Raw genomic sequence first — 26,488 nt, 5'->3', positions numbered from 1 at the left:
TTGTATCCTGATTTATTGTTGTTGTTGTTGTTATTGTTATTATTATTATCTGTGTTATGTAATCTATTTCATTTTTTAAATATATTATGTTCTTCTCAGTTACTAATATACTATTCAATTGTTTTTAAATAAGTCTGTTCTAACATTCTTTTCTCTTCTGTTATTTTATATTATTTTAATATCATATTAGAATTATATTTATATTAGTTAATTTGTGTTATGGTATTGTGTGGTTAATGTGTGTATCTGTAAAGGGTGAATCTTCAAATGAAAAAGGAGACGCTGGACAGCGAGGGCCTCCTGGTTACCCTGGACAAGTGGTGAGAACTGGGGCCGTTCACCCTCAGACAACAGATTTCAGATGATTGTGTTGTGTTGTGTTGTGTTGTGTTGTGTTGTGTTGTGTTGTGTTGTGTTGTGTTGTGTTGTGTTGTGTTGTGTTATGCCTCTCTAAATCTTGCCTGTTCAGGGTCCACCAGGTAGAAAAGGGGTTCAAGGACAAACCGGTCATTCAGGTGTACCTGGAATTCCGGTGTGTATTCGATTGTTGAAACTAGATGCATGTTCATGTATTACCCTTAGAGCAAAAAAAAAAAAAAAAGATATAGAACACATGTCTGTGTCTCCATAGGGTCCGTTTGGTCCTCCTGGAGCTGAAGGTTCGAAGGGGAGTCGAGGACTCAGAGGGCCAAGGGTATGTCAGACTGATGCATCATGTCTTCTTCTTTTTCCTGAAAAATGCGTTTCTTAAAGTACCCCTATAATGCTCTTTCAAATAATACCTTTCATGCAGTGTGTAATTCCAGTCTTACTTCCTGTTATAAACCTACGTAACGCAACACATTTTGGCTGCCCACGAACAATGTCTACTTTGACCCGGCCTCAAACACTGTAGTAGTGTTGTGCAGGTGTGCAATGTATATTATTTTGAACTTGCATGTAAACCTATTGTAGCAGACCTCCTAAACAAAGTAGGAACCTTTAAAATAGCATAATAGGGGAACTTTAAACGCTTTTACTTTAAACGCTTTTACTTTAAACGCTTTTACTTTAAACGCTATTACTTTAAAGCTGTCTTCGGAGTGATCAAATCTGAATACCAAAAACTTTACAAGGTTTGACTGGCTTTTATGTAGGCAAATTAATACCTGGTTAATTTATAGTATATTATGTAATACTGCTGTGGCCATATAATGTTGCCGAGCACATGTGTGCTCCTCTTTTCTCAAGTGTGCCTGCTTGTGTTTAGGGTCTACCGGGTGACACTGGGATCAAGGGAACGCTGGGGCCAGAGGGATTCAAAGGGCCTCCGGTCAGTTGGTGCACTTGTGCATCTTTGACTATTAAAATGTACATCTAAATCATGTGGAATAATTTGGTGTGACTTTCCAATGTAATGTATGACTTTTATATAAACAGGGACAAGATGGAAGAGATGGCTACGGACCTGCTGGGCCCAAAGGACACAAGGTACCTGTGATGTGTACATTTACTGAAAAATCTGTTTCAGGATCATATCCTAAACGTTTTTATTTTTAATTATACCATATTTTCCAGAATATAAGTCACTTTTCATCATCTAAAAAATGGTGCGATTTAGATTTAGAAAATGACTTTTTAAATGCAATCAACGTCAAGCACACATAAGCAAAGCACACATCTGGACTCTCTCATTGGCTCAGTGAGAGAAGGATGTTAACACAGGTTTATTTGCGTAGCGCATTTCCCACACGCTGTTAGTTTCAGTTTTGCTTTAAAATACATTTGTTTAGGCTTGGCGATTATAATGCACGTTGTTCAAAGTGAACGGCACTTTAATTGTTTTATTCGTATATTTTTCATTTCTGTTCTCTTCTGAATACTGTTAAATGTAAGACACATTTATAGTGTTTTGTAAACATTTCATTTTATTTTGGGGTATTTTACTTTAAGTCGCATTACTGTGCAAGTCACATTTTATTATTATGTTCAATAACTTGTGTTCTCTCTCAATTTCCTTTGTGTACTTTTATGGATATTCATTTAACAGAATAAATTTGCTTTTAGGGTGACAATGGATACTTTGGCCTTCCTGGTTTGCAGGTGTGTTAAAGCTAATCAAACATCAGCTCATCACTAGGCATTTTATGTAACTGTGTAAATATTAATAATAATTATTAAAATATAACATTCTTAATAACAATGATAATAATAATAGGGTGAGGATGGTACCAAAGGATCCAGTGGAGATAACGGACATAAAGGTTATCAAGGAACACCGGTACAACTTCCTTTTTAATTTTCTTTTTGCTAATTTATTAACCTTTTGAGAAGTTAAAGCAACACTAAAGAACATCTTTCACCTTAAAATACTGTTTCCAAAATTGTATCAGTGGTTCATCAAGTCGTAACAGGGTGAAAGGCACTTCTGGATTCGCTTTGCGGCTCTATATCTGATATAACCGCATTAAGCAAGTTGCCAGATCGGGTCGCGTTCCTGTAGTTCGAATGAGACATAAGAAAACTACAAATGGGCTTGCTTTACGTCAAGCGTTACAATAGTAATTTTTTTCGTTTTTCTTTAATTCTGATGTCGCAATACATCATACTTTCATGAAATCATGCCACACACTCTTTTCCGCTTCAATTCCGCTTCCAACCTGTAGGGCGACCGAAGATGAAAAGTTATTTAGTGTTGCTTTAATATCCAACTAGGCAATCATGTTATTTGAGCATGTCTTTTTCAATTTACTTGCATAATAACATTATAGAGAAGGTTCTGTAAGTATGCAATATCCTATAAAGTTAATGAGTTATGCTGTGTTACTGTTTTGATGTGATCAGGGGGACACTGGTCGTCCGGGTATGCCAGGTGTTCCAGGAGAAAAAGGGATGGACGGACACAGGGTCAGTCATTTGCATATTAATAATTCACAAAATGATGTCAGTTTATGAACATGTAAATCAGGTGTACTGATGATTACCTGTGAGATGCTTCTGTTCAAGTGTTTGTGTAATTGTTTATTTAACTATTATTTAGGGTGAAAAAGGACTTCCTGGAATCAGTCCGATGCCTGTAAGTTCATATTACTATAAATTATCTTTAAATAGTATTAAATTACTCGGTTCAAAAAATGTTATTGATTTCTATCTATCCTCCTTTTCTGCTTCTCAACACAAAGGAATGTGACCTGATCGAATACATACGCAAAAACTGTGGTAAGTTCAGAGCACCTGATATGCAAAGAATTTCAAGCAGAATGACTGATCGATTTTGATTTCATTGAAAATTATTTTTTTGTCTCTCCATGATCTCAGAGAATTGCCTTTTAGCTTGTTAAACCTTGAAATCATTTTAAAAGCATCTACATTTCATCTTTCATTTTGTCTCCACAGTTTGCTGCGCTGGTATGCTTTGTCCTTTACTTCAACTACATTTCAATGCCTCATTTATCAATAACTTTTAAAATCTTTTACAACTGCAAACTTTTTATAAATAGTTAAAAAATAAAATAATTTTTTTTTCAGGTAACCGTTTCCAGTGTCCAGTTTACCCCACAGACCTGGTGATAGCCTTGGACATGTCTGTAGGTGTATCTTCTGAAGTGTTCGAGCAGATGCGTTCTGCTGCTGACTCCTTACTGGAAGACATTTCCATTGCTGAGACAAATTGTCCATGGGGAGCTCGAGTGTCTGTGATCTCCTACAACAGCGAGTCCAAGTACCTGATCCGTTTCACAGACCACCTTAAAAAGAAGAAGCTTCAGGAAGCTCTAAAGACAATCGCTCTAAAGGATACCACAAAAAACAGGGACATGGGACAAGCCATGCTCTTCGTGGCACGAAACGTCTTCAAACGAGTCCGAAAGGGCAGGCTTATGAGGAAGGTTGCTGTATTCTTCACAAACGGGCCATCAAATGATGAATCGAGCCTCGCCACAGCAATGCTGGAGTTCAAGGGTGCCGACATTGGCCTCGGAGTGATCGCTCTACAGCCCGCCGAGGATGTGAGACGAGCAATGCAGGTAGATATGAAAACAGTCAGATTTGGATATGCCAATGTATTTAGTGACTGATGACAAACAATGAGTAATGACCTTTAGTTGGTGGCTGAAAGCATTAGCAAATTAGGTCAAATATCTAATAATCTAAAAAATAATGTAATAAACATACAAGATCCAGAATTTTTAATTGGATGTTTGAAGTCCATAGAAAAATGTGCAGATTCCATAGAATTCGAATGCCAGTCATTTTCAAAGTTTTATACGCAAGTTTGTTTATTGGGTTTGGGGATCATTTGCTAAAGTTCTCATCTATGAATATGAGTGATTTCAGCCCCATTTAGCACATATTACCATGTTTAAATCCCTTTCATGGAAATTCCTCACAAAAGCTGTCAGATTCCAGATCATTTTTAACAGCCCAGACAGAATAAGTTCCCACAGAAGTCTTCATTTCTACAGAATCTGGATGGCCCTGATTCACACGCAAATATCACAAAATGGATTTTTGAATTAAATATTTTACACAGAATTCACAATTAATTCACCTCAAATGTTTGTCTCAGGTTGACGACACAAGAAGCTACATTATTGCTGATGACAGAGAAGTGAATCGCATTAAACAGTGCCTCCTTTGTTTTGGTAAGCTCCAGCGCAGACACGCACAACAGTTTTCATATATTTTTAAAATATCATTTATTCCAGTGATGCAAAGCAGAATTTTCAGCATCATTACTTCAGTGTCACGTGATCCATCAGAAATCATTCTAATATGCTGATTTGCTGCTCAAGAAATATTTCTGATTATTATCCCTTTTAAAAACATTAAGTGCTGCTTCATATTTTTTGGGAAACCATGAAACATTATTTTTTTTAGGATTCTTTGATAAATAGAAAGTTAAACAGAGCAGCATTTATTTGAAATGGAAATCTTTTGTAAGCTCTGTTTGCACGCTCCTTGTATGAAGTCTGTTTCAAAATGTAAGCAGCATAATTATGCTACCTCCAAAAATATATAATTTTATTCAAATTCAAAGGCAGCAGCAAGTATCCATTACGGAGAAGTCAATTTCCATAATGCATTGCAACAACGTTCAGTTAAAAATAATCATTTTGGTGGACGAACTTAGAGAAATGTTGATTAAAAATCCCAAGTTACTATTTTGACCAATATTTCTCTGCATTATTTTTCTGTGCATTATTTTTTTGTATGCTTACTCCCCAATGAGTTGCTCTTTTTGTATGATGCACAGAGTTGCTTATGTAGAATGATCCAAATCAGTCATTTATGCGGTTCTGTTTCAGTGAGGATGCAGACTTAGAAGGAAGCTGCGTATGTAGGAAGGTTTTCTAACATGGATGTCTTTGATTTAAAAACAACTGTGTTTTTTTTCTCCCCAGACCGTTGTAACCCAGACCCGGCGTGTGGTATAATCCTACAGCCTCCACCTCTACAGATGGATCTGGACCTGTCTTTGCTGCTGGATGGGTCTAATAACATGAACACTCAAGAGTATTTAAAAGCGAAGGAGCTTGTTCTGTCTCTGTTAGACCAGATCGGTGTGAGCAACGAGCCGAGCAGAGCGGACGGGAAAACCAGGATCGCCGTCTACCAGCAGAGCTCCATTTACGGCTCCTCTTACATCAACGAGGAGTTCAGCTTCACTAAGTTTAAAGATCGCAGTATCATGAAGCGCCATATTTCTAGTACACTGAAGCAAGTGGGCGGGACATCCCATCCTGAGTTTGCTTTGGAGTGGTTGATTACTAACAGTTTGCTTAAAGCAGAGAGACCACGAAGCAAACGGATGGTTGTGACTGTTTTTGGTGAAAACTCTGAGCACAGCATAGCTCAGCTTAACTATTTGTCTAGATTATGTAAGTGTCAGAATGTTGTTATGTTTATCCTCATGGCGGGACAGAGATTCGACTGGACCCGGATGCAGGAGCTCACCAACTCTCCTCTGGAGCAGCATCTGGTATTCCTGGATGACAGGGAGTACGCCACACGCTTTCTATACGCCTTCCTGAATATGTTACACAGTAAGGAATATTCATAAGACCGATGCGATAGAATTGCTTACTAACCTGGTCTGGTGTGTAAACTTGTAGACTTTTTGTTGTTGTTGCATTTTCTATGAAGTTAAACCAAAAACTCTCTATGATCTGCTTTCCTTTTTCTGGAATTTAAAAGGATAGTTCACCCAAAAATGAAAATTTCCTGTCGGTTTACCTAGGACCATCCAAGAGGTGTCTTTTTTTCTTCCGTAGACATGTAATGATTTTTAGCTAAAACGGTGGTCCTTGGTGATTCATATAATGCAAGTCATTGGTTACCATCACTTTGAGAGTCAAAAAAACATATACAGTCAAAACAAAATTAATAGGCTACTGACGATTCATTGAGGTCTTTATGAAGCAAAGCAATCGGTCTGTGCAAGAAACTGAACATTATTTACAACATTATTACCTGTAATCCACAGCCTCTGCAAATGTTCTTAAGCGTTGGGAAGATTGACTTTTCACAGATGCTCAATGTTTGAGACCGATCGGTTTGCTTCATGAAGACCTCAATGAATCGTCAAGAGTCACGGGTATTATTTTTGTTTAGCCTGTACATGTTTTTTTTACTCTCAAAGTGACGGTAGCCACTAATATTATATGATTTTTTTTTAGCCATTTTATATTATATACTATTATATGAATCACCAAGGACCTCGATTTCAGCTAAAAATCTTCTTTACTGTTCTAATGAAGAAAAAAGACATTACATCTGTGGGTGAGTAAACTAAAAGCAAATTTTAATTTTTGGGTGAATTATTAACAGATACTAACATCCTCTTTCATCATTTGCAACACAAACATTTACATCTTAAAAAACATGCTGTAGTGTTTCATCACACTTTATTTATTATATTGTTTTTACTAATGTTTTGAATATTTTTGTATTTTTTAAAGTAATTTAGTTGTTGTTGTGATTTTCAAAAATCAGTTTTAGTTCAACTATATGAAAATGAGAAATGTTGCCTTGGCACCTAGCTGAGTTGAAGTTTATTTGTATTTTATTTTAGTTAATATTTACGGTTTCATTTCAAGTAATGACTTTTTTTTTTTCATGGTTTAAGTTTTAATGAAACTTTAGTTGAACATTTAATTTAGTTAAACAACTGCTGTTGTTTTGTAGGAGGACTCTTACCCCGGCCAGAGACTCGTGATTGTCGTGGTTTTGTGCCGAGGCCTGTTGAATTTGGACAACAAACTACAGAGAGGTAAATCTTTGAACATCTAATCACAAAGGTTAGCATATTTTCAAAAGCAGAATCGTGGTTAAGATCTGGGCTCAATAATCCTTGGGTGGTCTAAATATTTTACTGTGTTGACTTTTGAGTCTTTGCATTGTGCCAAAAAGTGTAGGCCATGCTTGGCCCCATCTAGAGCTAAGTGCATCTGTATTTACTGTTGTTTCTTGCTAACCTGATTAATCACAATAGCAAGGTGTGAAAGCATTTCTGTGAATGAAATGAGAAAATAAGAATGAACTCCAAGGATATTCTCATCTATGCAATAAAACTTTGCTACACTTGGCTTCATGAGTCATATTTTGATTTTGTTTGTAAGTTGAAATTCAAGCAGATGCTGGAACATTGGACATTAATTAGCTTTACAAGACAATCTGTGCTTTTTATTAAAATGAATCCATCTAAATGTGTTTCAGAGATATTCTGCCCACTGATGCGCCCACCGAAGTGCTCATCACAACAGAAGAACCTCTGGAGGAATATGATGCTTATGATGAGCAAAGTACAGAACCATTCGCTGGACCCAATCAACATGAGGACGCTGAACGCTTTACAGAAGAGCACATAGAGGACCACACCGAGCCTCCAAAAACTCAAGGTGCTGAATATTGGCCTCATATATACTGTAGCTGCTCTTGCTTCTTTGAAGTTGCATACATCTCTGGCGCAGTAGTGTGCATGTATCCGCACCCACATTAAAAATGCACAAGCTGTTTCTCTGACACAGTTCAGTGTTCAGTGCTATGGGGAGTTAGTGGAGTGTACTGTTTGTTTCCAACAGCACGATGTTTCCTTGAAAGAGATCCGGGCCGTGTTTGTGCATCCTATGTGTCCAGTTGGTACTACAGCCAGCAGACTAAGAAATGCTTGCACTTTTGGTACGGTGGTTGTGACGGAAATGAAAACCGATTCTTGACAGAGGACGAGTGCTTTAGAGAGTGTGTGACCACAGGTAAATTCACCACTGCTTGTTTGATGATATTTTGACTTTGGTTTGTAAGTCTTTTTTTATTAATATGAATTATTTACTTGTATTATTATTATTATTACATTTGAATGTATGAATATACATGTTTGATTATATATGAATATATAAATATATAATGTGTTAACTATTATATTAAAGCTTTAATGCATGTTGCATTCATGCCTAAATTACATTTCTAATAATTTATTTATGATTTTAATAGATATATATTGTATACTTTCTTTTATGTCAGCCTTTTATCTGTAGATTTTTGAGATAGCATGTAGGATTTTAAGCATTTATAATAATTTATTTCTATTTTCTAAATTAGATGCTTTATTTTATGAACCCATACAGAGTTTTAAGATTGTTCAAATTATTCCCACAGAATCTGAAAATCTTCCACAGGATGATCCCAGTTTATTCAAGGGTAAAGAAGACATTCACTTGGCATATAATATACCGTACCACTGTTTTTATATAATTTTATAACACTGACTTTTTGCCACACCTGCCAATGGCCAGTGACTTAAGAAAATTTACCGGCCATGAATATTTTTTTACCAGCCAAGAAACATATATTTTACAAAAGTTATTAATTCTAAAATGTTATACAAAAAGATACACTTCAGAATCGATCATCCGTTTATAAACAGTCTTTTAAAATCTTAAACCATATTCAGCACAGAGGTCTAATGTGCATGAACACATTTTTAAATGTCTTAAACTTAACATAGAGCACTGAGTGATTTTTCTTTGTCTTTTGTTGTTTGATTAACATTAAAAACATACATCAGCAGGAATATTAGGCTGCTGTCACTTTAAGAGTGAATGCACAAATCCAATGTACTTATACGTGTTTTCTTTCTTAACTGTTTACGTTCGCAAAGACATAACTGACTATGTATACAAGTATACTTGCCAAGACGGCCATTTTGACACAATTGTGTTTGAATTTGTCTCAAGAAGACATGAAAGAGAGCTCAAGTCAGTATTGCGCTCTCTAAAACAGATTTCTGGGCAAAGAAAACTTCCCACACACAGCGCACGAATAACAAATAGAGCTCCCTTTCACGTTGTCTTGCGCTTGAAAATTTTAATTGGCAAGTCTTAAACTTTCGCGACGATGCAGCACTGGCCCGTCAACTGTCCCGACTCCCTAGCGTTGTTGACGTTGATGTTCTCACCACAATATTGCAATATTAAAATTCATAAAAATATTACCGGCCAACTGGCGATTGACAACACTGATTTTTACTCGCAAACTATAAAAATAAAAACATTTTTAGAATAAAAAAACATTCTTTTCATTATTAATTGTTTATGAGGGGCGTCCTTGATTCACTAAAACAGTTATGCATATTAAGTAACAAAATTAGTGCAGAACTCAATATGCATACAGCAGTGACAAAAGAATAACTTAAATACTCATGGCACAACACAATATCAACTTGTACACTGTATTTGTCAATAAGATGCGCTAAAATACCTCATTAAAACTCTTTTTTGTTTTCTGTTTTGTCAGACATTTGCCAGCTTGAGAATGTCGCAGGAACTTGCTCAATGTTTGCAGTGAAATGGTACTTCAACGTCCGCAGTGGTGAATGCGCCCAGTTCTGGTATGGAGGCTGTGAAGGGAACAGCAACCGGTTCAACACTCAGGAGGACTGTGAGAATCGCTGTCTCAGGGCCAAAAAAAGCATCTCCTAACAAATCTAAACTGTAATATCTAATGAATTTCCTATGAATGCAAAATGCATTTATCTACCTTTGGCAGCTTCTTGATTCATGATCGTATTCTCATCATTGATTATCAAATGGCAGCCCTAGAGGCAAGTCTTGAAGTTTTAACTAAATGTATTTGTACAGATGAGTTAATACAGGCCTAATGATTTAACAGCTGATGTGTAGGACCTTAATTTGGAAAATGAAAAACGGTGTATTTGATTACAAGAGCAGAATTAGTTTAAAGGTGAAGTATGTAATTTATGCATAATTAGCAACACCAGAAATTCAGTTTCAATCACTTCAGCCATTGCTCGGATAAACAAGCATAGCCCCGCCCCCAAACTCAAGTCATTGGCTGAGACTATGTTGTGGGACCGCTTAGATGAACAGTGCATTTTGGTGCTATTAGTGGTGCAGAAAATGCATCTTCATCTTTAACATAAACCTTATTTAATCACTTTTATAAAACCTGAATCTCACAATATTCCTTGAGTTGGACTGGCCATGCTTTATTAAAGGCACATTGTCATTAAGTGGAATAAAAATATTATGAAATTAAGAATATGTTGTACTTCATTTCTATTTTAGGAATCACTACATTTTGACAATTATGATCAAAGTAGTCTTTAATGCACGTTTCAGGCTATATGATGTTTAATAAGCACTAAACAACAAACTGTTTGTTTAACCCTCACAGACCCAACATTTACATTGCATTCAAGGTTTTATCAGTTGTTGCTTGGCCTGGGAATTGAACACATGGCCTTAGCGTTGCTTGTGATATACTCCACTGTTTGGCTGTACCTCTAAACCCAGTAAGTATTGATATTGATATTTTCCTCCTAAAAAGTGTTTCTGGAAAGCCACTGGATATAAAATCAGAAAACTGTCTAAATTGGGAATGAGACTAACTAAACATTGGGAATTGAGAAAAAAAATATGTATATTATAGGTCATCCAACACACACAGTAACAGCTGGGAAACCCCAATTTTCCTGCCAAAATGAAAACGCTTGATAGTCGGATCTGCTATTACATGTAGCCGTAAACCATATTTACTCATTATTTTATTTCTTTAAAAATGTTTGCTTCAGTGAGTCTCTGAGGGTTTAGATGCCTGAGGAGGGCGCTGTCCCATGTTAAAAGCTTAAGTGTGTGTTCATACGTTCAAATACTTTCTTCCTATCCCAGTTTAATAAAGAGGCTGCTCATTGCAGAGCCATGGGTTGAGCGTGAAGTCCAGCTCCGCCTCTCTAGATGTAAGTTGGGATTAATGGGTGGAGCTAGAAGGTCCGCCATTGATTTGTCCAACCAATGGCAGACAGTGGGAGTGAACTTTTTAGGTTTGCTACTCGATATACAGCTTTATGAGGCGTCACAGTAACAGAACAAAAGACTTTTTCAATTCCATTTTATACGTTTTAATGACAATCAACGGGTTCAGGTCAGTGTGGTAAAAGCACACAGTAAAATTGAGAACGTAGTACTGTGATTTCAGTCCGTTAACTTGAATCCCACAATGTTATCGACCACCATTAACTGTCCTGTCGGTTTAAGTGCAATCCCGGAGGCCGGTCAGAATCCCCCGTGGTTTTATTGCTGATGTGAAGCATGTTCAGCCCTTGTTTCGAGAGGAGGACAGTCTCCCTCAGAGACGACGTGGAGAAAGCACAGGGAATGTCCTTAAGAGAAACATCATATTAGCACTAAACAGAAGTTCTCTGATTGGCAGTCCACAGAGAACGTTTTATATCATTCATCAACAAAAAGTATCTTTCTCACGGCATTTAAAACGGCTGAAACCAGGACTGATATCATAATGAGGAAAAGTACATGTAGAGCGGCCATTCACACAGAACGCGTTTTTACATTCCACTGCGCTACTTTTCCATCGTTTTTCAATGTAAACATACTAGATGGACGTCTTTAATGTTCTCTAGACTTTGTGTTTTTTAATTTTTTTATTACACTGATCTCTTGTCTTTAGTTTTTTTTTAACAGCAAAAATGCGGTCTGTGTGGAACCGGCCCTTTACAGTGTTTAATGTACTCAGCCCCACTCCTACAATACCTTTTATTAAAGAATAAACACTATATATAAGTGTTATAACACTAAGGAAATATACACAACCAAACTAAAGTATGATAATAGTGTAGTATCTAGCAGTATAGGTACTTTTTTTTGTCAATTCATCTTTTCTCAGTACCATGACAGTAGCTCAGCTGGTTTCAAAAGTGTAGTTTTTTCAAAAAACAAGCTACTTTGTACAAGTATCAAGGCAGTATAACAACCCCCCCCCATACACACACATTTGTCACATTATATCACCCATAATCAAACACACTCTCCTAACATTGGAGTGTATTCAGTGAATTCATTTAGTGCAGCCCCTGCATGGCATTTTAAGTGCTTCTTTAATAGTGAAATATTTGGTTAAATGTTGCTGTATTTTCAACTTGGTTATATAAATGAGTGCATTCTAGTTTGTTGTTGTATTTAGTGGAAATGTATCTGTTCATATTTAATCGAGAGTGTTCATTAATTTAAATCACCTTAATGTTTTTGTGCCACAACAAATACAGATCTGATAAGCTTAAATGAACTGAATGAACTTCTCAGTAGCTTTACTTTCAAATGACGAGTGGCTTCCAGTTTTAAAGTATCTTCCCCAGCACTGCTGGTTTAGTATACCAGTTTAGTTTGTCAAGTTTCTCTGCAGGTGTAAACAAGAACACAATCAATAGAAGTAAAAGTCTCTTCAATATCCTGAAACTAAAGTCATATTATTCCACAATATTCTTTCATCTCTCTGTCAAATCTTTTTAACCAGTCAAAATAAGCCACCTATTCTGTGGATAAATAAACGCTTCTGAATGAAAATGTTTGGGCAAAGAAACGCTTGATGAATCCTTGGAGGATCTTGATGTGAAACATTAATATTCCCGACTGTTTATCAGTCAATTCTCTGATGTTATTGAGTGGGGTCCAAAAAGTCTGAGACCACTAGTAAAAATCATTCATGTGCGATCATGTTTTCTTATTTATTTATAAATTTTCTCCAGCATGGTTTGAGAATATTAAGCAGTGTTATTTTAGTATATTTATATATTATTATTTAATACTATTAATATTATTACATTTATATACTATTATAGTATTTATTAATATTTTGAATGAGCTTTTATTTATTTATTATTTTAAGTTCTGTTAAGAAATTTGTCCATTTCTATTTTTTTTTCTCATTAATTTTAGTACTTCAACTTAATTTCGGTACGTTTTTTAAAGTATGCATCTAATATTTATTTTTTTATTTCAACTTTATTTCAATTACCAGAAATAATTTTGAATAGTTTTAGTAAATAATAACAACACTGAGCTTTAATGTAAGTAAACTCTACAAAGAGTTACATGATTAATATCACAAATGTGTCTAGAAATCGTTCAGAATATTAAATATTTCTCATTCACTTCATATTAATTATTTCAACTTTATTTATTTCCAGGATTATCTGGTTTTTTAAATGTGGTTTCAGACATTTGAACCCCAATGTATGTCCTCCATTTAGTTGCTTACTGCAGATGTACTTTATAAAAGCCTTCATCACCATTGGATAGCAGAATGTGGATCATGCTGTCTGAAAAGGGTAAAGAGAAAACCAGATAAAGAAGCAAGGCTCAATGTTTTCGAGATGAAAAGAGAGTGGTTCTGAATGGGTGCGCATCTCAGTTATTTGTAAAGTGATAAAGAGAGGGTCTTTTTCCCCTGCTTCTCTTTCAGAGGCTTTTTTCCTGTCCCCGAGCAGCCTCAGATTTGGCCTGGTCTCCGAACTGCTGGAGGAAAAAGTTCACCTTATTCCAGCTGTCGTCAGGAATCTTCCACAGTTTTGAGGATGAGCACAGACGCCGTTCTGTAGCCCCATGGTGAAAGCAAAATCCTTTGAAACTCATAACAATTCCTGTCACACTTTGATAATGTTCACAGATGGCGTTCGGATATTGTTGTTGTTGTTCTCGGGGAACTGTGGAGATGGAAGCAGATGTCTGATGTTAGCGAGAGGATTCGAGCGTTCAACACAGAACATGGTGGAGTAATGGTGAAAGAGGCGAAGGTAATTTATGAAGGTAAACATAATTAAACCATATTCCATGATAGTTATTTTGAGCCGTATCACATTTAGTCCAATCCCATGCAAGACAATTTTTTTTTTATAATTGAATATTTGAGTGTTGATTTAAAAAAATACAGCAGTTTAGTCTTTTACAGTTATATTGTGTGATGTGATGTGATGCTCTATTGAAATCAAATGTACTGTAAAACATAGGTTACAGTTTATTTCGATAGTGCATTCTTCTTGTGCATTCAGGAAGTTTCCTTCCTCCTAAGATTAGTACGAGCTGGTCACATTCAAGTTCTTTGTTGTCGGTAAGAACACGAATCATGGACGACATCCGGTTTATTCTTACCTATTTATTGGAAAAATCGTGTTAAAGCCATAATTATATTTGTAAAAATTATATATTTTTAGTGGTCCACATTCATTGACAATCATATAAACAATCACCGCGCTATAGTCATAGTCAGCTATAGTATAACTATATGGAATTTCGGTCAAATATAGGCAATTTTTGCTGTGTATGAAACATACAATATGCTTCAAATGATTATTCATATATGTAAATATGCAATATGTTAACAGAAAGAAAAGGTGATGTAGCAGTTGTGGAAAAAGTAATAAAGAACACCGGTCACAGCAGCAGTTTTCTCCCCTCCGCAAAGTTTAAAGTTTATAGCCCGCCCAACTCGGGGACTTGGGTATCAAAATTATCCCTGAGCTTGAGAGGGCGTTCATGTCCAATTTTGAACTAGGAAACTCGCATTTATGATAATTCCGATAGCACACGAAGGCATAATACCGGTAAATACAAAGTTCTGTCATGAAACTCTAGATGGCGCAGGATGATCTTTAACTCAATCTGCTTGCAGTCACATCATCTCTATAGGGCACAGCTGATTGGTTCCTGCTGTATCAGCAGCCAATGAGCTTGCTTCTCAACCTTTAAATACTTGGTCAGCATTTGCTGTAGCAAATGCAGTGCGCTTTCAGAAGCCCTCCACCTTCCCCAGCTCCACCTGTATAAATCTGCTACGGGTAATTCACGACTTGCTCACAGCAGCAGTGTAGCAGATCTATCCTGCCAAGACCAAATATATCAACATTGTCATACTCATTTACATGCCAAACACTCAAGAGAGTTGTCATGACAGAACTATAAGTAACTTTGCAACTACATGTCAACTAACTCTCATTAGACTCGAGTATTAGTAGGCTGTTAGGTTCGGGTTAGTCGAATAAGTTGATGTACTTGCAAAGTTAGTAGTCGGTAATCCTAATCCTATGAAATTAAGACTTTATATATAATGATTACTGAGAAAATGATGCTTATATTGTCTTTTTTAGGCATGAAACGAAATGTTAATGGAGTTTGGCAGGATTTATAATCCAGGACGGTTCACCTGTCTAGTGTGGTCTGGACTCTCTCATTGGGTCGTGGTTATACCTTACTGCGCAGCAGACCCCCTGAAGGATGCTCTGGGGTACTGCATTCAGACGAGTTCTTGGCTTTGTCCTTGTTATTGTTTGGCTCGTTGTCTTTGATGATGTCGTACTGGCGGCAGAAGAGCGCGATCACACCTGCAAGAGACAAAATGACATGCACCCATCCACCTTATTTTAACGGAAGAGCGGCGTAAGTTCATAACCTGAATGTGCGAGGCTTCCGGTGTCATCAGATCCAGTTATTTTAGGCCTACCGGTACAAAAACAGTCTGTTATGCTGCTTGATATTGCAGACTGGTATTTGTTATCATATTTGTTATGCATTATACTATTTACACTGAATGCAGATAGTGTCAGATGCTATTTAGTGTAACACTAATTTACACAAAAAGTGTAAAGAGCAAATACAACTTTTTTCTATGCACTAAGTGTAAAAAGTTGTTAAATACAAATGTTATAATTAGTGTAAATTGTGGCAGATAGTATTTACACCTCAGTGTATTATAAAACTGTGCAATAATAGCATCATATTCAGTGTATATGATTATATTTATTACAATCATAAATGGATGCTGCCTTATGGGACATAACTTGTACTTGGCATCACCTCCCCTACACCAACTCCCAACCCCACCCGTTAAACACTTAACTCCCACTATTAAATACCAGTTAGGCACTTTACTCCTTTTCTTGATTGCTATTTAAAATAAATGCCCCTCCGAGGTGATAGGCGATGGGGAAAGGGAGAAGAATGAGTTTGGTAAAAGGTGGATTCAAACGGGTCAGTAGTGCCAAAAGTTAAAGCCACCCGCCTTATATTCTCTGCGCCATCATAGATTTCAATCAGGTAATGGTGGGCGTAAGTGTAAATATATTCTGCCAACAAGGCAGGTATTTGCACTTGGTGTAAATAGACACTCTGTTTAACATATTATCATAATCACAAACACACTTTTGTCGCTTGTAGCGCAAATAGTTTGAACGTTTACGGCACTTTGTTATTCTTCTAGTTATTTACCTATGAGTTAGAAGTCTCGCACATTCACAGAAAATAGTTCCACGTTTTAAAATAAGATGGATAGATAAATGCTGCTTGTCTCAATATGCTGTTCATTTAGTCATGTGATTGTAATCCCTGTTGTCTATTGTTAACTGATTGTGTTCCATATGGAATATGATTGCAGATAATGTGCATTTTAAAGGCTGGAATACACCAAATGAATTATAACACTAGGCATCTTGCCGATATTGTAGAGAAAAACTGCTAAAAGAAAAACACTAAAGCTGCCTTTCCACGATCTCCGACATTCACATAAGATTAAAGTCTGATAGATTCTGATTGGTTGTCAATGTTGTTTCCAGCAAAAAAGAAAAGAAAAGTGATTCTAATGATATCGCTACTCTGTGCTGTTATAGCTGTGGTGTGGACTGCTATTCTTTTGAATTTGGGATGATTTTTATAACAATATATTTTTTATGAAAGAGTGGGTGTGGCCATTTGTAACTTGAATGTGTTCATTATGCTGCTTTATATGGCAAACTTAATTGTTATCATATGATTTAAATTAATTATCATAATCATAAACACAATGGTTTGTAGCACAAATACTTTGACCGATTATTGCACTTTGTAATTCTAATGAATCGGAAGTCTTGCACATTCACAAAAAATACTTTCCGTGTTTCAAAATAAGGTGGATTGTCTAAAGATAAAAAATCCTCCTGCAGACTGTAAAGCGGGGAAAGTGGAGTAGTGGAAGTGGATTGAAGCAGCATGTGAGTGATGTTGTGATGGTCCAGAGCTCACCCGCCCACATGATCAGAACCACCACAATGATGATGATCTCTCCTGCCCTGAGCTGAGCGTTCTGCCCAACTTCCTCCATGGTGACTTCGTCTGGCAAGAACACAGCGACATTATCAGTGGCGTGTCAAACATGGAATATTAATAACGTCTTGGCCTAATGGTTTTATAACTATCCCATATTTTGTATGATCACATTTTAATTAGTAATTCATACTGAAAAATTACAAATGATTAAAATCTACTCATACAGCAGTTCAATATAATTCTGCATCATGTTTGCAACCTCAATTACATTTTTAGGAATGAAATTGGAGTCATTATAAATTATATATATATATATAAAAAAAAAATCCGTGAAGTGCAACCCTGGTACTATTATATCAGAGACTACGGTACTTAAAAATCTCTCACTGTCCCTTTGCAGTACTGTAGATAGATTAAAAACATGAGCTAATCACGGATTATTGATTGACTGGGATGAGCTGCATCCTTAATGAAACTAATGGATCTTAAAGACAGTCTCTGGGCTGGATTGTTCTTCAGGCGCGTTATTTATTTGTGTGTCACTGATTTAAGAAGTAAAAGAAGAGCACAGAGCGGCCGAGTGATGTAATGTCAATCATTTAATAAAACACACATCATGAACTGAGAATAGCTGTTCTGCTGCCAAATGTATTATTATTGGTGATTTTTTAGTTCAGAAACCGTCAAATTATTTATTATTATTAAATTAAGTGTTGCCAAATTAAAGGTTTAATCAAATGCTTCTTCAAGAAATTTTGCAATTAGAACACGATTTCTTAATGTTTTTTATTTGCAAGTAGTCAATCGGGAAAATACATCCTTCTTTTTCTTCCTCTCGTGATTTATGAAAATATTTGGGCAAGCAAAGACGGCTATATGGTTGTCAAGAAAAAGTAATTTGAGTGATAAAGGATCAACTGCTGTTTTTTCAGTATTGAAGGGATTAATAAAATCCCCTATTAACAGAATTATCACACGCTGGTACTGAAGATGATTTGAAGATTTTCAAACATAGACCGTTTGTGAAGTTGATTCTGATGGATGCTTGCAAATCTATATTTTGAGTAATATTTGCTTGTAAAACTACTCTCATATTTACTACTCTCAGTTTTTTTTCTCATCAGATCTCTCTCTCTCTTTATTTATTTATTTGATGTTATAATGATAATACGCACACTTATACTCACTGTATTAGCTGTGCACTTATATGTATTGTAAACTGCCGTACTGTGGTGATTTGTGTATATAGTGTTGGTGTCAGTACCTTTGCTTTTCGAGGCCTGATTTTCTGCTTCTTTGGGGGTTTGGAAATACAGCGCTTCACTGAGGGGACTCGGTCCGCTTATACTGATAGACTGAACATGCACGATATAGTCCGTGTCTGCCTCCAGATCCCACAATGCACAGCTCCGCGTGGTAGTGTTCACTTCTTGGATAAAGCGCAGCATGCGAACGTCTTTTTTCTGTTGTGGATAGATAAAACTAGTATTCAACCAAATGCTTTCTCTTTTGTGCGATGCTTTCTACTAGTGAACATGAGTGTGTGACCTTTCCTTTCTCCCTCACACACAGCGCACATGTTCTGATTACCTGTTGTGTGATGGCGAAGCCGATGACTGGCTCTCCGTCCGGGGTGTCCCATGTCACCACAGCTGAGCTGCCCTTTAAATCTCTGATGGACACGTTCACTGGAGCAGCCAAACTGTCTGAGAAGAACAGAGAGGAATCCAGACGCTTCATTCACATAATCTTCACAATAGCAGACCTCAGATCCAGTTAAAGTGAGCTCCGGTTCTTACTCTCTGACATGAACTTAGTTACAGTTACATCAAAATGTACCCCTTTTTATTTTTGAAATGCACATTCCTGCTCTTGTTTATCTACACTTATCTCATTTTTGTATCTTTATAATGAGTAAAAATAGAAGTTTCATTTTTAGTTTGACTTTTCTGCTAAATGAACAGAGTAAGATCCCAGTCTTTTAGCTATTTCAGTTTCATGAGCCCCAGTTCTCTTTTGCTTCATGTTGAGCTGTAATATAACGTGTGTGTGTGTGTGTTTGTTGAAGTGTTCTCAGGTTTGTTGAATGAGTGCTGTGTGCTTCAGAGAGCTCAAGCGCTGTTCTTACACTGTTTAGACGCCACTATTTCACACACATTGGGTTAAAACGCTATTTCTAGTAGACAGAGGACGTGGTAATGAAGCCGCTTGAAGGGAAGATGTGCGAAAATCTCACCGAACAGTAGAATTTATGGCGGCCCAGATACAAATTTTATGCATATACCGTAAGCTCCTCTTTGCCTACATGTCAGGTGATTAACAAACATTGTTTGTAGTGTATTGCTACAGCGAGCAGAGAATCTTAGTAAGTGTAAATGGATTGCATTCATGTTTTATGCATAGGTCTCTGAAACACCAAAATGAAGCTATGCACTTTTCTCCCTAGCATTTGAATCCTTTATGAACTATCTGTGAGCATTTGAAGATGTAGAAAGCTTTTGAGAGATTTGTTTGTATATTTATTTATATATATATATGTGGAAAATCATCCCTATTTTGTCCTCACTATTTGCATTCATTGATACTATACAGCATGATCAGAGTAGTGCGACTCTTGAATGACTCATAAACAAATACTTAATGTCAAATTTGTTCTCAATGTCAAACTCAATGTTCGAAACACTCCCTCATTGAATCAGTATAAGTGCTTCTTGTCTTGCTCAACAGCAAGCTGTTATTTTTAGTGTTTAGAAATGTTGCGTACTGAAAAAAATAATTTTCAATCAGAAACTTCTGGTTAATTTCGCAAACAATTACAAAGAAACGGCACATTGAATTAAACATGACAATTTAAGTAGAAAGATTAAAATTGCATTTTCTTGTAAAATGTTATCCAATAATCTTTATTTTATTTCCAACTCTTAATTTTGTTTTTACAGTGTGTGTACGACTTCCTACTATGCTTTCTAACATGTCTTACATGCACAAACTTTCTTTAGTGTGTAATGTTACTGTTTGCTCTTGGATAAGATCTGGAAAGTCCCTCCAGGGGGAGTTATTCTCTATATCGGTGTTTCTGAACTCCCTGAAATGCCTCCTTTGTAGTCCTGACTTTTCTTCAGGGAACGAACACGTCACAATATTCCTCATTTAAATAATTCCCGGGGCCTGGTTGAGTTAGTTAGTAGTGTGTTGAAACTGTCGGTTATGGTGAGGGATATTTCCCAAACACACTTGAATAATTGACCAATCACAACACACTGATCCAGCCGACCAATCAGAGCACACTGCACTTTTCAAAAGGAGGGGCTTCATAGAGACAGGAACTAAACGGGGGTGCGTTTCTCAAAGTTACAAGTTCTTTTGTTACCAATAGAGTTCAATGGAACTTGTGACCATAGCATTACTGACAGACTGGAAATCGAGGTGCTGCAACAATGTCAAATATGTGAAAAACCATGTTTGCATGAAAACCAAGCATGAAAACCTTTTCTAGTAGTAAAAACAAAATCAAGATGTTGAAAAAGGACATAATAGGTCCCTTTAAAGAAAGAGAGAAAACTCCCTAAACGGTTGTACCACTTTCCCTTGGACCATGATTCTCTTCAAACTGAAAAATGACCATGGAAGTGACAGTTTATGCTAATGCATGCTGAGAATGTGTCCATGCATTTGTCTTCTGACATGTTTGTGCGTATAAAATCAAGCTTGTGTAGCTAGAAGCATCTGTCGAGTATGTTTCGGCATAATAGCTCCCTAAGACATACTTGATATGGTGCATCTGTTTGGTGCTTGCAGTAAATAGACTTATCTATAGGCTGTAGAAAGGCATTCTGGGAGCAATAATATTCACATGCTGTTGAATTATAAATGAAGCACCCCACATAAATGTAGAAGGCTGGAACACATAAACACGTACACTTAAATCCATTCACTTTTACTCTTTATTGTGATTTGTACTTTGGACATTGATTCAAAAACCATTACAATGTAGATAAATCTATAAATACATCTGCATTTAATTCATTACAAAACATTATGTTACAACACTTTAAATTGATAATGATTTTTTTTTTTTTTTTTTTTTTTGCTTCATACGGTGATGTTATATATTTTATTCTGGTAAACCCTAGGTTGTTTAATTTAATCTCCTTACAAAATCAATTGAGACTGAAAATAAAGAATGACCCAATCTAGAAAACAGATCAAGATGATTGTACTAAAGGAGGAACAAAAAAGGAAGGCTTTTGAGTGAACAACTAATAATGTTCCTCTGAGGGGTTTGACTTTAATTTTGTTCAAAGCCTCGCTATGAACCGTTAGATTTCTTTTGAGTTTATGCAACTGTCTCACACAAAATGAATAAGCCCCATGAAGTCAACATTACAGTGGGTTTACCGTGTGAGGGCAGTTTTATGAAACAATATAGTTCATTAGCTGTAGGCTATTTATAGTTGTCAAGCAATGTCGCAATATGATGGGACTATCCGTTTTATGAGAAAATGTACTCTAGTTGTCATTGCAGTACTGGTGAGTGTGAATGTGTGTTTGTGAGGGGAAATTGATATTTTAACTTTATAATAAGTTTGTACTTGGTTGCAATGGAAACAGAATAAATGAGTAGGAATATGTTTGGAAGAAAAGGAGGTGAAAGGTCCACATTAATGCCAGATAATGCCAACAAAACAAAGCATATAAACATAACAATGTACTGTATATAGGTAAATAATGACTTGATTACTGTACCTCACACAAAGCTATGACTTAATATATTCACAAACCACATGGACCATTTTAGTGGTGATTTTGACCAATTCCTGAGCTTGATAGCCATGCATGGACTGTTTATGGAAGATATTGACCACAAATTCTCCTTTTGTGTTTCACAACATACTAGACAAGACATGAGTGAACTAATACTGACATAATGTGCGTTTTTGGGTGAACTATTCCTTTAAGCCGTTAATCACATCATATTATTTTTACTATGCTGACCTGATTTGCTCAGCCACGTGCTTGGGCCTTTATTTTTGCACATTCTCGTCTTCTCTGCCACCGTTTCATTTCAGTGTTTAATGCTTTTCCCTAAAGTAAACTTGCGACGTATTTTCTCCTGAAAGCTCAACCTCCTGTCACTGGAGCTAAAAGCATCAAGGAACTGATGGTTGCCGCTGCCAGAAGCCTGTTTACATCCTGATTCATGGCTTTTCCCACTTTACTAGGGGTTGAATATGGTGCATTAAGATATCAAATTTATAGCCCATTAAGTTGAAGTAGGTTGTAGTAGTTTGGATTTATTATTTTGCTGGTTCTGGCTGCAGAGGAGGCTTCTTTATGGTGCAGCATTAAATTAGGTGGTGATGACAGACAGAATCACTTCAGCATTTATCACTAGTGTCTTTCTCTATTTGCAATTTGAAGAGATTTTGCATGCCAAATCATCTGACAACTATATTTTTAAAAGTATTATATTTAATATTGAATACTGCAAAAACAATATTCACAATTTCAAATAGCCTACACAAAAGACACACTGTCTGCTGTGTTTTGCAGTGCTTTTCCCAGGCTCTCCACATCACACATCATTACACATGTACCCACAACTATCTTGCGATGCTTCATCGGATATTCGCATGTCATAATTAATGGGATTAATGGGATGTGCAACAGTCCCCAGAAATGCATTATTTTTAATGGAATGAAATCTTGTAAACTTACCAGCCAAGACCCACGACGCCCCGAAGCAGCTGAACAGTACGAGCATCGATGTGGGCATGAAGACCCTCCTCATCCTCTCCACGCTGGCTGGACGTCGATGAATGTCTGAAGCTCTGTTTCAGCTCCACACACCAGCTCTGCTTCAGTTACATCGTTCAGCACAGCGGATGTTCCTATGAACACACTTAAACGGAGACATTCCGTGTCTTTGCGATTTGTTGTCGTACGGCTGTCATGCAGCCTACCTGATGCAAGCCTGAAGAGAGACTGACAGAAGGAGAATGTGGAGAGCCTGTAGCATCTCTCTCTCTCTCTCTCTCTCTCTCTCTCTCTCTCTCTCTCTCTCTCTCTCTCTCTCTCTCTCATCGACACACACACGCACACGCACTCTGATTGTGCGTCTCTCTCAAATTCGCGATTGCTAGGTGATGAGTCATCGGTATGTTTCCATTGTGATCTGGCGATATGATTAATTTGAATAGCCTACTATAGATTTTTTTTATTTAAATATTTAATTTATTTAATTTTATTTTAAATAGTAGCCTATAGATGAAAATGGTAATATTAAAATGTTAACCCATTTGTTTTTACATTGACCTCATTTACATGCACACAATTTTCCAATCAAGATTATTCTTAGATTTCCAATATTCATGCACAATTTCCCTGCCAGCGTTTAAAAAAATAGTTGCCAGCAACCGCCAGCATTTTTTAAAATCATTTTCACAAGTTTCATGGCCCCCAGAATATTTTATTGTATGAATATCTGAACATGCAATATATCAAAATAAAGAACAGACCCTCTGCTTTTAAACAACAACAACAAAAACCCCATGCATTCCTTTTTTATCAACACACATAATGTGGGTGAGTTTTGTTTAAAAAAGCTACATTTTGAGCAAAAAGCTGAGAAAATAGTGATGTTTTTGAAAGACTGTCTGGATCGGATTCAGAACGATGATCAAAACACAGACTGAGTAACGTTAGATCGAGTCTATCAACACCCCCAAAACTTCACAGTCCTAAAGCTCGTCCTGGGTCGACATTTCATTCATTAGGCAGTTATAATTAATATGTTGTATAATGATTTATGTTCGTGTTATTTAGCAGATATGCTATCACTTGTTTTTTCTGCTTCTTCTTCGCCTGTGTTTTGATCAGGAGGTTCAGGAGGACTCTTTCAGAAGATGTGTAATAGCGCCCCCTACCGTATAACAGTGAAAACACGCGGGGAAAGAGTAAATATCGAAATATGACCATATTCTGATTATATATGTATAAATAAGAGATTAAATTATGACATTAAATATGTTCATTATTTTTATGAAATAGATTTTTTAACCCTAGGAATAAGTGTTATTTAGCTTCCTTTATTGTAACGACTCCATGTTTCTTTTGTCATAGCCTGTCTCTTCTCTGAGTGCTACAGTATTGTGACTGCTTGTGTCTGAGCATTTCTGATGCAGTTCATTTTCACTAATTTAATCCTTAGCAATGCATATGGCCTAAGTATTCATAACTTTTGACAAACATACAGTTTGGTTTACATTGCAGCATCTGGCCATGAACCAGACCAAATGAGATGTGTGACCGACTTTCATTTTTTACATCTAGGGTCTGAAAAAGCTGATAGCACAATAATAGACTGCTGTGGAAAACAATTAATTCTAATAGCACAGCAGTCTTAGTGAATAATGCGTGTACCGACTTTGTGATTTCAGTCCATCCAAAAGTGATAAGCACTGGTTATTATTTCCCAGACAATGCCCAGTGTGCTCATGAATGTCTAGTTCTCCTGCTCTCTTCTTCAGCATGAGGCCTGATAATGATCGACAAGCCGAGTATAATCTCATTACTGCAGTCATTCAGCTCGTGTTCGCTGTGACACTTCAACACGAGTTCAGATACACGCAGAAACACACACAAACAAATGAGAGGTTTGGACATCTTCTCGATGGGAATGTCAGCCTGAGCGAAAAAGCGAAAGCTTTTCTTCTGTCCAGAGCTGAGCTGTGCATTGCCAATTTATTACACACCCTTATTGCACCTGAAATGAATATACTGTACCTTCAGGGGTCATGCCTCGGCGGGTCAACATGCTTTTATAGTTTTTTATGGTTTCATAATGTTTTGGCTCATCAGTGTGCATATCTTTTGTTCCTGCAAACTCCATCTAAAGTTATTTTAAACAGTATTTTGCCTTTTATAATAATTATGTGCATGCTGATATGAATTGAGAGACTACATAGAATATTTATGTCACACGTCAGAACTGTTTAAATTCTCATACAAAAGATTCAGATTCCTATAAAATGTTATCTTAAAATAACTCTTTATGCATTATAATACACATTTTAACATTCAATACATTACAAATGCATACATTTCAGGAAAGGTTAATTGAACAAAATTTAGCTTCTGGTTTCTGCAGCATTTTGAATTTCAGAAACGGAGGAGACAGTGAAACTCTTCAATCCGATTCCCAGCTTTAGACTTTTCCTGCCCCCCCCCCCCCCCCCCCCCGCTCTCTCTCCCACTTCTTTTCCTGTCTACATACTGTCCTATCATGATAAAAGGCAAAAATGCCAAAAAAAATCAATCTTTAAACTGATGCTGGTTAAGCTCCATCCTCACAGAGAAGAATCAGCTTCTTTTAAGCCACTACATCAACTTCTCTCATCATGGGGTTGGGGAAACTTGAACTCCCTGAACTTGCATGTCTCTAACTCTCCATATTAAATATTTGAGTCGTTACATCATCACAAGTCACAGCGGTTCTCATCAAATCTCCCGGCCTTCACCTCTCGCTGTCTCCTGGGTGTTTCTGGGCATCTGAACTCAGGACACCTGGAAGATTGAGTCTCTGACTCCCTGTGTGTGTGTGTGTGTGTGTGTGTGTGTGTGTGTGTGTGCGCGCGTGTGTGTGTGTGTGTGTGTGTGTGTGTGTGTGTGTGTGTGTGTGAGGGTGAGGCAGGACTCCTGACCTCTACAGAGGTAACAGGAAGTTCTCAAAAATGCTGACATCATACTTCCCTCATCTCGTTAAAATGTATGATTTGGCATCAGTGACTGTCGTGTGTGTGTGTGTGTGTGTTCCAGACAGAAAGTGTGTGACACATGATGTACTGAGATTAGAGTAATAATGTGGCGTAACTGGTGAGTGCTGGTCAGTTGTGCTGTTAACACTTTACAGTAAGGTTACATTAGTTAATCACAAAACACTTCTACAGCTTTTATTAATCTTAATGTTCATTTCAACATTCACTAATACATTATTATTCAAAAGTTGTTAATCTGTTTATGTCATTTATTGGACATGAACAATGAGCAGTTGTATTATTGTTAACTTGTAACAACTGTACTGCTCATTATTATTCTATATTAGTCAATACATTAGCATTAGCTAT

General features: G+C 36.7%; 2 protein-coding genes across 5 annotated transcripts in view; one reads left to right on the top strand and one right to left on the bottom strand.

The window, feature by feature from the left end:
• Window positions 1-9,988, top strand: part of LOC307010640 (collagen alpha-6(VI) chain) — a 34,208-nt gene extending 24,220 nt beyond the window's left edge. Inside the window, exons 26-44 of one of the 2 annotated variants that reach the window (XM_079635483.1) lie at window positions 255-320; window positions 470-532; window positions 632-694; window positions 1,250-1,312; window positions 1,420-1,470; window positions 2,047-2,082; window positions 2,198-2,260; window positions 2,824-2,886; window positions 3,020-3,055; window positions 3,162-3,198; window positions 3,376-3,387; window positions 3,508-4,004; window positions 4,547-4,622; window positions 5,382-6,023; window positions 7,165-7,249; window positions 7,696-7,877; window positions 8,061-8,231; window positions 8,635-8,676; window positions 9,772-9,988. In XM_079635483.1, the coding sequence (XP_079491609.1) occupies window positions 255-320; window positions 470-532; window positions 632-694; window positions 1,250-1,312; window positions 1,420-1,470; window positions 2,047-2,082; window positions 2,198-2,260; window positions 2,824-2,886; window positions 3,020-3,055; window positions 3,162-3,198; window positions 3,376-3,387; window positions 3,508-4,004; window positions 4,547-4,622; window positions 5,382-6,023; window positions 7,165-7,249; window positions 7,696-7,877; window positions 8,061-8,231; window positions 8,635-8,676; window positions 9,772-9,956 (2,433 nt within the window). In that variant the 3' untranslated portion in view covers window positions 9,957-9,988. The remainder of the gene's footprint in view (window positions 1-254; window positions 321-469; window positions 533-631; window positions 695-1,249; window positions 1,313-1,419; window positions 1,471-2,046; window positions 2,083-2,197; window positions 2,261-2,823; window positions 2,887-3,019; window positions 3,056-3,161; window positions 3,199-3,375; window positions 3,388-3,507; window positions 4,005-4,546; window positions 4,623-5,381; window positions 6,024-7,164; window positions 7,250-7,695; window positions 7,878-8,060; window positions 8,232-8,634; window positions 8,677-9,771) is intronic. The other variant, XM_079635484.1, reaches the window with a different exon arrangement.
• Window positions 9,989-11,148: 1,160 nt separating this feature from the next.
• Window positions 11,149-23,417, bottom strand: fndc5a (fibronectin type III domain containing 5a). Of its 3 annotated transcripts, XR_013800167.1 has the most exons (7): window positions 23,082-23,415; window positions 18,954-19,069; window positions 18,628-18,826; window positions 17,340-17,429; window positions 15,534-15,667; window positions 13,824-13,993; window positions 11,149-11,656 (listed from the first exon to the last, which is right to left on the bottom strand). XR_013800167.1 is itself a non-coding variant. In XM_079634792.1 (6 exons), exons 1-5 carry the CDS (start codon window positions 23,152-23,154, stop codon window positions 15,528-15,530), a joined length of 618 nt encoding a protein of 205 aa, XP_079490918.1. In that variant the 5' UTR covers window positions 23,155-23,417; the 3' UTR covers window positions 11,149-13,993; window positions 15,490-15,527. The 3 variants fall into 3 exon arrangements, 2 of the variants coding, with proteins under 2 accessions (XP_079490918.1, XP_079490917.1); XM_079634792.1 differs by having other exon boundaries at window positions 11,149-13,993; window positions 15,490-15,667; window positions 23,082-23,417; XM_079634791.1 differs by having other exon boundaries at window positions 11,149-13,993.
• Between the last annotated feature and the right edge of the window lie 3,071 nt (window positions 23,418-26,488).

This window comes from Phoxinus phoxinus (genome assembly GCF_949152265.1).
Source record: "Phoxinus phoxinus genome assembly, chromosome: 14".
Classification (NCBI taxonomy): Eukaryota; Metazoa; Chordata; class Actinopteri; order Cypriniformes; family Leuciscidae; genus Phoxinus; species Phoxinus phoxinus.
Note: the sequence above shows the minus strand (reverse complement) of the source record. Positions and strands in the feature narration are given on the sequence as shown.

Excerpts from the sequence above, each read along its gene's own strand:
- fndc5a (XM_079634791.1), bottom strand. The coding sequence starts at position 23,154 with ATGAGGAGGGTCTTCATGCCCACATCGATGCTCGTACTGTTCAGCTGC. Across the intron at positions 15,668-17,339 it reads GGTTCTGATCATGTGGGCGG|GTGTGATCGCGCTCTTCTGC; the intron begins GTGAGCTCTGGA and ends TGTCTCTTGCAG. Across the intron at positions 13,994-15,533 it reads GGGGTCTGCTGCGCAGTAAG|TTCCCCGAGAACAACAACAA; the intron begins GTATAACCACGA and ends CCATCTCCACAG.